Genomic DNA, 12080 nt, shown 5'->3' with positions numbered 1-12080 from the left:
GATAGTCACAATGTCCATAAGCGTTGAGCTGCACTCACTAGTCAGGCCACAAAAAGCTACTACTGTACGGAGTAGTATCAAGAACCCTTCCCTTCCCTTCGCTTCCCTTCGCTTCCCTTCGCTTCCCTTCCCTTCCCGCGTTCCCTTTACTGTAGAGCTGTTTGTAAGGTATGTATCTGAGCAGGCCGGCGGGCCTTCCATGGGAAGGGAAGTCCACCTGCATCCACCAAGCCGTCCCTTCCCTTCCCCTTCCCTTCCCCTCCACCGGCAGCATCCCGACAGTGATACTGTACTACTGTATGTAGAGGACGGTAGCCACTGCTGTGACGCCCCAAACACCCACTCACAGCTTCTTCTTGACCGTGCTACTTGTGTTGTCTCTCCAGATTGGTGTGGCTGGCCTCACCTCCCCTTCCCTTTCCCTGCCCCTGCCCTCCACCACCACCACCATCAGCAAACACCAGCCGTTTCGACGCTGCAGCTGGCTCTGGTGCACTGCTCTAGCTCTGCTTGACTGCTTGACTGCTTGTCTGCTTGTCTGCTCTTGACCACCACCGATTCAACTTCAATTCGACTTGTCTCCTTCAGGCAATATTCACACCTACCTTATTTGCTGTCTCGATCCCCATCCCCTGCCTCCCGGTCTCTGAGCCACTGCCACTTGTAACCTACTCTCGCCAAATCAGAAACAGCCGTCCAGCCCAGGCAGGCCAGGCCAGGCCAGGCCACCCAGCCAGCCAGCCCACGCCCACGCCCACGTCGTCCCGCCCGCATCCCAGAAGTAAAAAAAATCAAAGGCAGCAAGCAAATATCTTACTGCTGCTACTACTACTTACCGACCGGATCATCTCACCTCACGTCGGCCTCTTCCTCTCTCTTCTCTTCTCTTCTTTCTTCACGATGACCTCCCAAACCACCGATACTACCAAGGACAATGCCACGAGACCAGAGTCCCAGTCCGCCTCCTCTCCCTCCCGTACCGCCGAACGTAAGATTTCTGCCCCTCCATCCCACCGGGTTTTTCTTTTTCCAGTGCAGAAACACCAACGAGTAAGAGCAATGCTGACATTCTGTGCTTTTCAGTCGCCAGTACAAAGAAGAAACTGTAAGCATTTCCGGCCGGTGTTAATTTACCGCATATCAATGTTTCCCGAGCAATATGTTCTAAAAAGTTGCTCGGGAGATATATCCAAACACATAATTGACCTTCCCACAGGCACGCAGCTCTTCGAAACTTCCCCGATTTTCCTATAAAAGGAATTGATTTCGTCGACATCCTCCCCCTCTTCGCCGACTTCGAAGTCCATACGCAACTCATCCGCGCCCTCGAGCTCGAGGTCCTGCAATTCAGCAATGGTGTCAAGCCAGACGTCGTAGTCGGCCTCGACGCGCGAGGCTTCCTCTTCGGACCCAGTCTCGCCCTGCGCCTCGGAGCTGGTTTCGCACCTGTTCGAAAGCGTGGAAAGCTACCTGGTCCTACATCCGAGGCTTCGTTCGAGAAGGAATACGGGCAGGATTTCTTCCAGATCCAGGCGGATGCTATCAAGAAGGGGCAGAAGGTGTTGGTGGTTGACGATATCATTGCTACTGGTATGCAGAAATAATCTTATTTACATGCATGGCAAATATTGAAGGAGTGGACACTGGCTAACACATATTACAGGAGGATCTGCCGCCGCAGCCGGTCAACTCGTCCAGCAACTCGGTGGCGACCTTATCGGATTCCTCTTCATCCTCGAACTCGACTTCCTCAAGGGCCACGACAAGCTCCCCGCACCAGTCGTGACCCTCCTCTCGGACGACACGAAATAAATGAACTACGAAAATCTCTGCATTTTATCAATTCATTCACAACGAATCTTCTGGATATATCCCTATTTGGGTGGTTTGTTTGTCTCTCTTTGGCGTTTGGGGGAATCGTGGGCTTGTGGGAACACAATTCGACATAGACAGCATTGCATTTCACATGTTTCGAAAGAGATACAGACGCCGAGGCGGAGGCGGAGAGGTCTGGATGTACAGCGAGCTAGCGAGCGAGCGACGTTTTAATGCTGGGGAATGAATGGACGGATAGGCATGCATGCATACAAACTTCAACGTTTTAGGAGTGCAAGAGTGAGGAATGACCGGTCTGGTGAGGGACAGCTGGGATACGCCAAAATGGTGCATTTGCAAAGAAGCTATTTTGCTCGTTTTTTATCGCTCAGAGCAAGCGAGCAGTCCTCAGACGAATGAAGCAGGACCACAAAAGTTTTTCTCTGCAGCGAGTCCTTTTTTTCCCTTCCATTTTATCTTATCTCCTCTCTTATCAACTGACTCTTACTGCAATGTAATGCAATGACGACATGGGTTGTATAAGTATTTGACAGTCCCACGAGTCAGTATCAGGTCGGCAACTCTATGCATGCATGCATGCGTGCATTCCGTTCTGTTGAGATTTGACACCTGTCAAGTCGGTTGGTAACCGCCATAGCCTCGTCTGGAATTTTCTTTCCTGCTCCTTTTGTTTTGATCTTAAGACGAAAATTTAACAGGCATTGTCAATTTCTGGGTACAGATGAATCTGAGAAGATAAGAAAGAAAGAAAGGAAAGAAAAGAACGAGGCCAGAAAGAGGAGGGGATGTACCTACCCAATAGAGTACCCCGCTACCAGTAAGGTAGGAGGGGTATCCGTGCAGTCACGTGTGTGTATGTATTGCTCTCCGCTTCCGACACCTACCTACGAGCTACCTACCTTGACCTACCTCGCTCTACCTACCTCACCTTGACCTACCTACATCGGTAAGCCCCTCCCTCTTACATACCCAATAAATTCCTCTCTCTGAAGCCGCCTAGTTAGAGAAAGCCTCGCCTCGCCTCGCCTCGCCTCGCTCTACCCAAGAATACCTACTCCATTCATACTTCTGTATCTCCCTACCTATATTTCCTTCCAATTTCGCAATTTCATTTTTGGGAAAGCCCTAAGTAGGTATCTACCTACTTACCTACCTACTTCATCCTGTGATTGGTCGTTTCGGAAGGGCATGCGTTGCTTGCTTGTTGCTTGTTTTTGTGGATTTGCTATGCGGTGTTATGGTATGGAATGGAATGGTATGGTATGGTGTGGTATGGTATGGAATGGAATGTTATGGAATGTTAGGTTTGTCGGATTAGATTAGATCAGATCAGATCAGATCAGATCAGTCTTACATGGTACGTACGTACATGCCTAATTACTTACCTAGGTATGAGTCTTTTTTTCAGACCCCATATTGTTCAAATAGGTACCGGTTTACCTAACCTAGCTATTGCGAATAGGTAGGTAGGTAGGTGGTTGTATATATGGGGAAGTAGGATACCGCGGATTGGGAGATTTTCTGTGTTTTTTTTGGGGGGGTATACGAGGCACGAGGTACGAGGTACGAGTTTAACTGTTGTGGGTAGGGTGATGAGATGAGGAGTACGGATTGGTAGAGTATTGGAGGAGTTGTGGAGTAAGTAGTGAGATGGGGTCGTTGGATTTTGTCCTCAGAGGGTGGATGGAAAGTGCGGAGCTTACCTATCGCTTGGGTATCTGTCTTTCACGCTCCTTTTCGATAGTGGTCATGGAGTCGAAGCGAGAAAGGCTCATGTATATGACATACTCAGTGGTGCACTATTTACATCTTTGAACGTCTCACTCATCTCCAGTCTACCGCTTTCTCACCTTCTCCCTTCAACTGCCGTATTAAACACACCTCTAGCAAGACCCTATAATGAAGCGAACAACGCTGACATTTGAATGTCTCGCTGTCATGTAGGCGGCCTTTGCGCCTCGCTTCAGCGCCGCCGTGCCCTGGAAAAGTGTGTTTTCAGCAGTTGAGGGGAATACTCTCCGAAGGTTGGAGTCTAAATTTGAAAATAAGCATCCGCTCTAAAAGAATATATATATTTTTCGCTATGACCATCTACTTGAATCGTAGCGGTGGTAACATTTTAGAACGAACGCCACCACAGGCGTCCCGAGCCAGACTACAAGAGTAGCGAAATTGTTCTTTTCTCCCCTCGAGACGGAGTAGTGTGCAGAGAAGTGGCCGTGTGGAGGAATGACTGTGCGGAGGTGTGAGTGTGTAGAGGACTGTACTGGCTGCTTGCTGCTATGAACGTGTCGTGCGAGGTGTAGTGCGAGCGAGGCCTTGACAGGTAGGTTGAGCAGATGAGACGAGCTGTGAGCTCGGTGAGGGTGGCTTGAGAGGTTGGGAGAGGAAGGGAATAGAAAGAGGAGAGTATATATGGTGAATATTCTCGTACCAAGGAGGCTGTGTAGAGACAGGATTATGGAAGGATCTATCTGGTGGGCCGTTTGCTTTGGGTTGTTGTTTACAGGATGGAAATTTAGCGAGATGGCCCCTGCACATGCTGTCTTTTGTCTACCTCGGCGTCCGCATAAGAAAGTCTCGTTGAAGCTATGATCACAACTCACATTTCGGAGGTGATGATCAATCTCGAGTACAACGATCAGATCATGAATAATTGATAATCTAGAGAAGAAACACTATTTATATACAAGACAACACCGTCTGTTTCCAGCGACAACACCAGATCTCTCATGCTCTCAAGTCCAATCCAGGTCTCTCAAGGGGCGCCTTGAATGCTCTGGTCTTAGCCTTGATCTCGAACAAATAATCCAACTCCTCATAGGTCTTGGACTTGGTCTCGGGGACGATGAACCACACCAAGACAAATCCGAGAAGACAGAACCCGGCAAAGACGAACCCAATCTTGGCACCGAGATTTGCGGCATCTGCATTGAACATGTATGGGACTGCGATCGTGAAGACGCCACCTCCGAATGCGTTGACCAGGAATCCGATACCTGATGACTTGGCTCGCAGTCTGCTGGATGACACTTCGTTTGCTAGGACGGGCCAGACACTGCCGAGACCGAGGGAAGTGATGCTGCCGACGAGGAGAATGGAGGCTCCGATGTAACTGCATGATGTAGTGTTAGTAAAGACACTTGAAGGACTGAATGTCTAGATGGGAGAACAGTATACGTACGTCAAAGCCTTAGTATCATGCTGATAGAAGCCAGCTGCGCCCATTGTAACAAAGACAATTCCAACTCCCGCAGTACTAGCCAGAGTGAGGAACCGTCTACCCAACCAATTCATAGTGAACCACGAGGTATATATGCAGGCAATCTGGAGCCCAATGCCGATCTGAGACACCTGGAGAGACTTCGTGGGAGACATGCCAGCCATGATGAGGAAGTAGTTGGCATTGGCGAGAAGTGAGACACCAAGGAAGTGCTGCATGGTTGTCATCAGAATGATGATCCAAGTTCTGCGTGAATTTGTTCCCTTGAAGCACTCCGCGTAGGTTGCGCTCTGGGCTGAAGCTGCCGCAGCTCTCTCGTGATCGATAGTTGATTGGATAATGTTCAAGCCTGCTGCGATATCCGACTTCGATCCATAGAGTCTTGTGTATGCCTTCTCTGCCGCCTCACGTTTTGCTTTGGTGAGCAGATATGTTGGACTTTCTGGGAGGATGAAAGCTGTGATGATGGCAAGTCCGGAAAATTCCCCACTGAACAGCGAACGGGACCTGTGGAGATCAGCATCGAAGTCTGTGCCACGGCCTAAGCATATAAACATACCTTGAAGGCGGACGTGTTGATAATTGCAATCCGAGTAAATACCAAGGTCACTGCAATCATTTGACCGACACCCTGCATCAAATTATCAGACTTGATGTTGACTTGACCCATTTTCAAGCACAGGGATATGCGAACTTACCACAACTAAGGCAAAGAATCCAAGAAGTACACCTCGAAGTCTGGGCGGAGCAATTTCGGAAATATATGTTTGGCAGGCGGACATTAAAATACCCATTCCAACGCCAATGATTAACTTCGCGAAGAAGAAAGCCAAACGGCGACCCTCAAGCGAAGCAATATCAGGCGAGGTATAGGCAAGAATCGATCCTGGAATCAAATCAATAAATTTCCAAGGCAGTATTCGTGATGGTGATTACGCGGCTACTTACCAATAGCAGTACTCCAGATTCTGAAACGCATTGCGGCATATGCCATTGAGAAATACGGCATGCACATCATCCTTGACTTGCATTCATTACCCGGTGGTGTGAATTGGCTGGAGATTGGCGAGGCCATTGGCCATGGGGACTGGTTCTACAATGACACAAACCTTGAGCTATCCTACCAGGCTGTCAAAGCTGTCATACAATTCATCCAGTCCTCAGGCCACATCGGATCGTACACTCTTGCGCCCGTAAACGAAGCAGTTGACAGCGCCGACTTGCGAACCTTCGGAACAGATCTGGCTCTCTCCTCAAAAGCAGCAGAATGGCTCCTGAAATACTTCCTGGGAACGATAAAGTTGGTGGAAGCTATCAACCCGAAGATCCCGGTCATGCTACAAGATTCTTTCAGAGGGGAAGCATTCTGGGCACCACAACTTCCTCGATCCGCAAACGTCGTCATCGATACACATTACTACTACTTTGCCGGACGAAGCCTGGACTTGGAGAAAGTCCCTGCCGTGATGGTCGAGGATGCTAGGAGAGCGCCGGGAACAGGGACTTTTCCTGTGTTGATTGGAGAGTGGTCGCTGGAGTTCGAATTCAACAACAAGCTTCAGCTTCGGAAAGAGGTGTTCGATGCGGGAAGATACTTGTTTGACAAGCTTGTTCAAGGTAGTTGTTTTTGGGCTGGCAAGGTGCTTAGTCCTGAGAAGGTTAGTGGCGAAGGGGTGAAGAGGGATTATTGGAGCTATTATCATCTGATCAAGGACCATGTCATCCAGCCCGTCGATCCTAGTTTCAAGTACGAATAGAGTGCTCATCTATCATGAACTGTTCTCAATAGATTATCAAAATCAGCTTCTAAACTACCAGACACCACTTTGAATTGAGTCGAGTGATCTTTGTACACTGTTTACCCATTCGTTGTGTTAAGTGAAACTAAGGGTCTCTTCAAAGACTAAGTTGCAGGATCTGCAGGGCAATTACAGGACAGGAATGGCTCTTTGACCTAGATAGAACTAGCTCTCTCTCAGTTACTGAGTCTAGAAGCACGGCGGCTCTACCCCCACCCTTTATTTCGTTACTATACCTGGTAATGACTGCTGGGTTTGCCTGGAAATCTTACTCCAGATCAAATTATCAGGATATGGGAATTTCAAGCTCGAGGAATTTCGGACGTCGGAAGGTTAGACATCGTATTGCTTAGTAAATCTTCTGTCGAATTGCCAAGATCGTTTTAGTGAACTGCATGCCCACATTTAGTAAGTCAATTCAATACTTAATCGAGCTGCCATGTTGACGCAACGATCAAAGGGTCAATGGAAGCTTTAATGCTGGAGTGTTGCACAAATATGATACATTCCATCACAGCCGGTAAGGAACGCGGCATGTACAAATCAAAGATCTTCATAGATCCTCAGATGTGGGTTTACAGTTGTGGTCTATGGAAAATTATTGAGGTTTTTGATATTTGTGAACAGTACCGAACCGTGATCTAGAATGTTTACTTCGCGCTCGCTTATCCATTACAGCGCTGCTACAGTGATTGCGGTGCTGATCTGTCGCTATTTTCCGGGCCCGCGTCATGTAGATCTGAATTGTGATTCACACAAAGCTATCCGAGCATCAAACTCAATTCTTGGAATGAATCAATGACGACAAATCGAAGTTTTATCCTGTTAGACATATAAGATATGTGGATGTATGCCACTTCAGTAATCGATTTGTTGCGAATCCTCATACCGCAAAGTTCCCTGTCGCCAAGTGTGGAGCCTTGCGCTACGAGGCTGGCTCCATTATCGACACGATCCATGATGAGCTAATATTCGTTCCTGGGGCAGTCAACACCACCACGATGCCATCGCAGCAACATGGCGTCCGAAGCGTCACGGCCATTACTCCTACCACAGAATCGAAAGCTGAGGCATCTCCAAGGTATTTATGTGCGAAACCTAACGCTCTCGCGGCCGCGTGGACGGACAATTGATGATGGAGAGCTCAACAAGACCCCTCAGAAGCTCGAAGCTCTGCGAGCTGGTGCGACACTACACCATTCGCATTCATCTGGAGACTTGAGGCCGCCGAAGTTGAGGAGGAGAAGCTCGAATTGGGTGGGTGCGACGCCTGATTTCCGCCAAAAGAAGCTCGAGGATGTCATCGACAGTCGAATGTCGGATACGTTCTTTACGTTACACTGCAAGGGACAGGAGGATCCGATATACATCAGCGAAGTTGTGGAAAAGGCAATGAATCCTACATTCAGATTTTTTGACCTTTCTTCGTTTGGGCCAGCTACTACAAGGTTGGATACAGTGACGGTGAAAGTCTGGGTCAAGAGGAAGGATTTCACGCCTCTGATTGAGGAGGAGGTCAATCTACAATCGCTGCATTTCGTTGGGGCTTTGAAGAATCACCCATTTCCACCCAATTGTATCCTGTTCCACCTTGTGGACGGGATCTATACAATCGACATAGCTTCCAAGCCTCCGAAACCCAAAACTGCCCAGGCTTTGCCTACCTCCTCCTTCAGCGCACTCATGCGCCTCTCAAATCTCGACGAATCCATACAAGACGCGCTAGCTACACGGGAAGAGTTGACTTCCCAGATCAATGCAATCTTACATTCAGAGCCGAAGGATGATGCGCCACAAGCAGAGGAAGAACTTGCGTTAGCATGTCGATATTTGGCAGCGGAGAAGAAGCTCCTCAAAAGCTCTATAAAGCGACGAGCAGAACTCCAGGCTTCTATAAAGTCTCGTAGCAATGCTATCAAGTCAGGAAACGAGGTCCAGGCAAGGGTGTTGGAGGACATAAACAATGCCCAAGACAAGCTATCGGATTGCCGGGCACTCCTTACCACTGCTACTGCCGACATTCATGGGCAACGACGACGGATATGCGAAGAGCTGCTCAACATATTTCCGATCGAACCGACAACACAACCGCTTCTGTTCACCATCTGTGGTCTGCCGCTCCCGAACTCTTCATTTGAAGATGCAGACGAGGACGTCGTATCTGCAGCTCTAGGATATGTAGCACGATTAGTCGATATGCTACAATACTACCTCGCGATTCCTCTTCCATATCCAATCTCACCGTATGGATCACGATCCATAATACACGACTTGATTTCCATCCTTTCCGACAATCAGCGTACCTTTCCACTCTATACAAAAGGCGCGGTGCGATTTCGCTTCGATTACGGCGTCTTTCTACTCAACAAGAACATCGAATCCTTAGCCGAAAGCCAAGGACTCAAAGTCATGGATATCAGACAAACATTGCCGAATCTGAAATACCTCCTGTACGTCTGTAGCGCTGGGAGTAGCGAGCTACCTGCACGGAAAGCTGGTGGAATACGAGGCTTGTTGACAGGCCGGGGAATGGAGATTGGAAGTCGGAGAGGTAGTGATGACAGTGGTGTTGGAGGAGGACAGGGTGAGGCGGTTAGGAGAGCATTGGAGAATGGGGGAGTGGAGATCAAGGGGCCGCCTTCGATCAAGAAGGCGGGGAATGGGGGTCCTCATCCACATCCCCCTGCTTCATTTGCAGGGAATCATGTCCACAGTCTGAGGACTAGCGGGCTGAGAGAGAATGTTAGTAGGTGACATATCTTAATGATAATAACGACGTTGATTTGGATCATGGAGAGATAAGATTGATAGATATATGCCGAGAAGCAGATATACAATCCTGTCCAAACGTCAGTCAGACCATCGCAAGTAAACAAACCCGTGCAGCCTAACAACTTACCCAAAGACGGCACTTCTGTTATATCCACAATTTATCAGCCTTGTAGACAATCAAAGCACGAATTCTCCTCAACGCTTCGTCACATCTCAGCTCCTACCAATTATACTTTTCTTTCAACTTTGTTTTGTGCGTATCAGTAAGCCTTCCCCACATTCTTCGGCACACATATGGCTTGCACCTTTCAAATTTCTCCGTCCATCAACAACCCTATTTTACCTAAAACCAATGCTCGGTACACAATTTGAATATATTCCAGTGCGATATGCAACAAAGTTCTCGGGTCTCGACACAATTTGGATGCGGCTCTATGATTCAGCCGATTATTTTTGTTTAGAGACCTGTCAACTTCAACGGTAGCTTGGGCAGCAGCAAACTCGAGGATGAAGACTCGGGCGGTGTTCACCTTTTCATTTCGTTTTTATGATTATGTTATTATTTGCTTTTAGTTTTTATCACCCCCAAACTACAATATCAGCCCCATCAACAAGTCATTCCTGCTACTTCTAACCCGAGAAGGGGTTCAAGCAAGACAATGCTTTGGCAAAGTGAAAGAAGCGACCGAGAATGTGAGAAGGCATAGTGGCTCTCCAATCTCAAGAGAAGCCCATTTCAATTATCACAACGATGCAAAATATCCCGTTTAACTATTGAATATGGCTTGAGGATGTGTTCCAAAACGTTCTTATGTAGGAAATCCAGACACTCGGATCGCAGGTCTCTCTCAAGGAAGCACAACACCGAGATGAGTTCAGAATTGCCATGAATTCCCCCTGATAGCCTACCTTTCTCTATGAAAACTTTGGAAATGATGTAACTTTGAAAGACTTCTGTGTAGCAATACAAGTGTTACCTCATAATTGTCATGATGGATAGTCGCGAGCCAGGAGTAGCCACAGGCTGTCTGACTTTGACCTGGACGCCTTGGTTCATGCTTGCAAGCTTGACTTCAAGGTTCTCACATAAGTGGCATATCTTAAATTTAGTTAGATGTCGTTTACGTCCCTTAGATAATGCCTTATCTATAAACCTCTTCATCATATGTCTTTCCTGGCTATCCTCTTAGAGCGCCACAGCCCGCTTTTTTGTCAAGTTTGCCCTGGAATTAGCCAAAGAAGCCATCAACAGCCCTTCCAAGTGGAATACTAGGCGGAGAACTTCTCCTCAAAGAACCTTGATCGAGCCTAAAGAGTTCAAAATAGATAGTAGCATTCTTCATCCTAATAATTTTAGAAGCAAAGATTTCAGACCGACGACGCTCAGATCCCCTAAGTTCGTCTCGGCAACACGGCAACTCTGAAGCCACCACGGTGTATACCCACCAAACTAACTCTCTAGCCAACTCACCATCTACGTAAAACAACCAGACGAATCCTCAATCAGTGCTCTCAGACCTGCGGAAATAGAGAACAGAGACGTTTTTGTTGCATATCGACAAGGTGACACAAGTTTCCTTGGCAGCTGTGGCTTCCTGTTCGTCTCGTTTGGTCCCCTCATTGAGGAGACTAGTAAACCTGTATGGCTATCTCGAGTAGTAATGATTCGGCAGATCGACAAATATCCACTTAATGTTTCCGAGGCATAGAGATACATCAGAATTCTGTTGCACATCTACAAAGTGACACAAGTTTCCTTGGCCGTTATGGCTTCCTGTTCGTCTCGTTCGGTCTCCTCTTCATGGAGACTAGTAAGTTGCATGGCTGTCTCGAGGAGTAGTGATTCGGTAGATCGACAAAGATCCATTAAAATTGTCCCCGGATTAGAAGAGATCAGAATTTTGTTGCATGTCGACAAATGTGACACAAGTTTTCTTGGCCGTTGTGGCTTCCTGCTTTGACACCACTCGGACCGCCAGGAAGGTCTGCACATTAGAAGACTAGTAACTTATCTGACTCGTAATGCTTTTGCCTCTCCAGCGTTCATGGTTCAGTAATTTGTGAATGAATCATTAAAAGTCAGGAGCAAATATCTTGACATTCATTCTCTCCTTGCTGAATTGCAAGATCTGGAAGTTCAAATAATTTTTGGAAATTTCCTCCGTACCGAGCCAAGGAGTTTACCCAAAATGCCAAAGAGAAGGATACACTCCTATTCTTCACTATAAAACATGTCTCACTCAGTAGATATGCAACAAAACAACAAATTTCTCTCGATGCCTCATCAGCTGTTAGTTAGCCCTCGCTGTGACCCCATACACGGAATTCCAAATCTATCGTTCGACCCTGATCCTCGCTAAGAACCATGTCTCACAACATAGATATGCAACAGAGCCTCACATCTCTTTCCAACCCCAGCTCAACTGATGATTAGTTCCCGCTGCATTCCA

General features: G+C 47.6%; 4 protein-coding genes across 4 annotated transcripts; 3 read left to right on the top strand and 1 right to left on the bottom strand.

The window, feature by feature from the left end:
* Positions 1 to 900: 900 nt before the first annotated feature.
* Positions 901 to 1812, top strand: APT1_2 (adenine phosphoribosyltransferase; the record flags this gene model as incomplete). Its single annotated transcript, XM_058498124.1, has 4 exons — positions 901 to 988; positions 1084 to 1105; positions 1217 to 1590; positions 1664 to 1812. 4 exons carry the CDS (start codon positions 901 to 903, stop codon positions 1810 to 1812), a joined length of 633 nt encoding a protein of 210 aa, XP_058351634.1.
* A 2754-nt stretch (positions 1813 to 4566) lies between these two features.
* On the bottom strand, positions 4567 to 6271 carry ONS95_004747 (uncharacterized protein; the record flags this gene model as incomplete). The annotated part of the gene is made up of 5 exons (XM_058498123.1): positions 6008 to 6271; positions 5758 to 5945; positions 5632 to 5690; positions 5021 to 5566; positions 4567 to 4951 (listed from the first exon to the last, which is right to left on the bottom strand). The coding sequence occupies exons 1-5, from the start codon at positions 6132 to 6134 to the stop codon at positions 4567 to 4569; spliced, it is 1305 nt and encodes a 434-aa protein (XP_058351633.1). The 5' UTR covers positions 6135 to 6271.
* ONS95_004746 (uncharacterized protein) lies at positions 6067 to 6816 on the top strand (the record flags this gene model as incomplete). Its single annotated transcript, XM_058498122.1, has 1 exon — positions 6067 to 6816. One exon carries the CDS (start codon positions 6067 to 6069, stop codon positions 6814 to 6816), a length of 750 nt encoding a protein of 249 aa, XP_058351632.1.
* A 1059-nt stretch (positions 6817 to 7875) lies between these two features.
* On the top strand, positions 7876 to 9612 carry ONS95_004745 (uncharacterized protein; the record flags this gene model as incomplete). The annotated part of the gene is made up of 1 exon (XM_058498121.1): positions 7876 to 9612. The coding sequence occupies one exon, from the start codon at positions 7876 to 7878 to the stop codon at positions 9610 to 9612; it is 1737 nt and encodes a 578-aa protein (XP_058351631.1).
* Positions 9613 to 12080: the final 2468 nt, after the last annotated feature.

Source organism: Cadophora gregata (assembly GCF_030347475.1).
Source record: "Cadophora gregata isolate MNR1 chromosome Unknown scaffold_15, whole genome shotgun sequence".
Taxonomy (NCBI): domain Eukaryota; kingdom Fungi; phylum Ascomycota; class Leotiomycetes; order Helotiales; family Ploettnerulaceae; genus Cadophora; species Cadophora gregata.
This window is presented reverse-complemented; position numbering and strand designations above follow the sequence as displayed.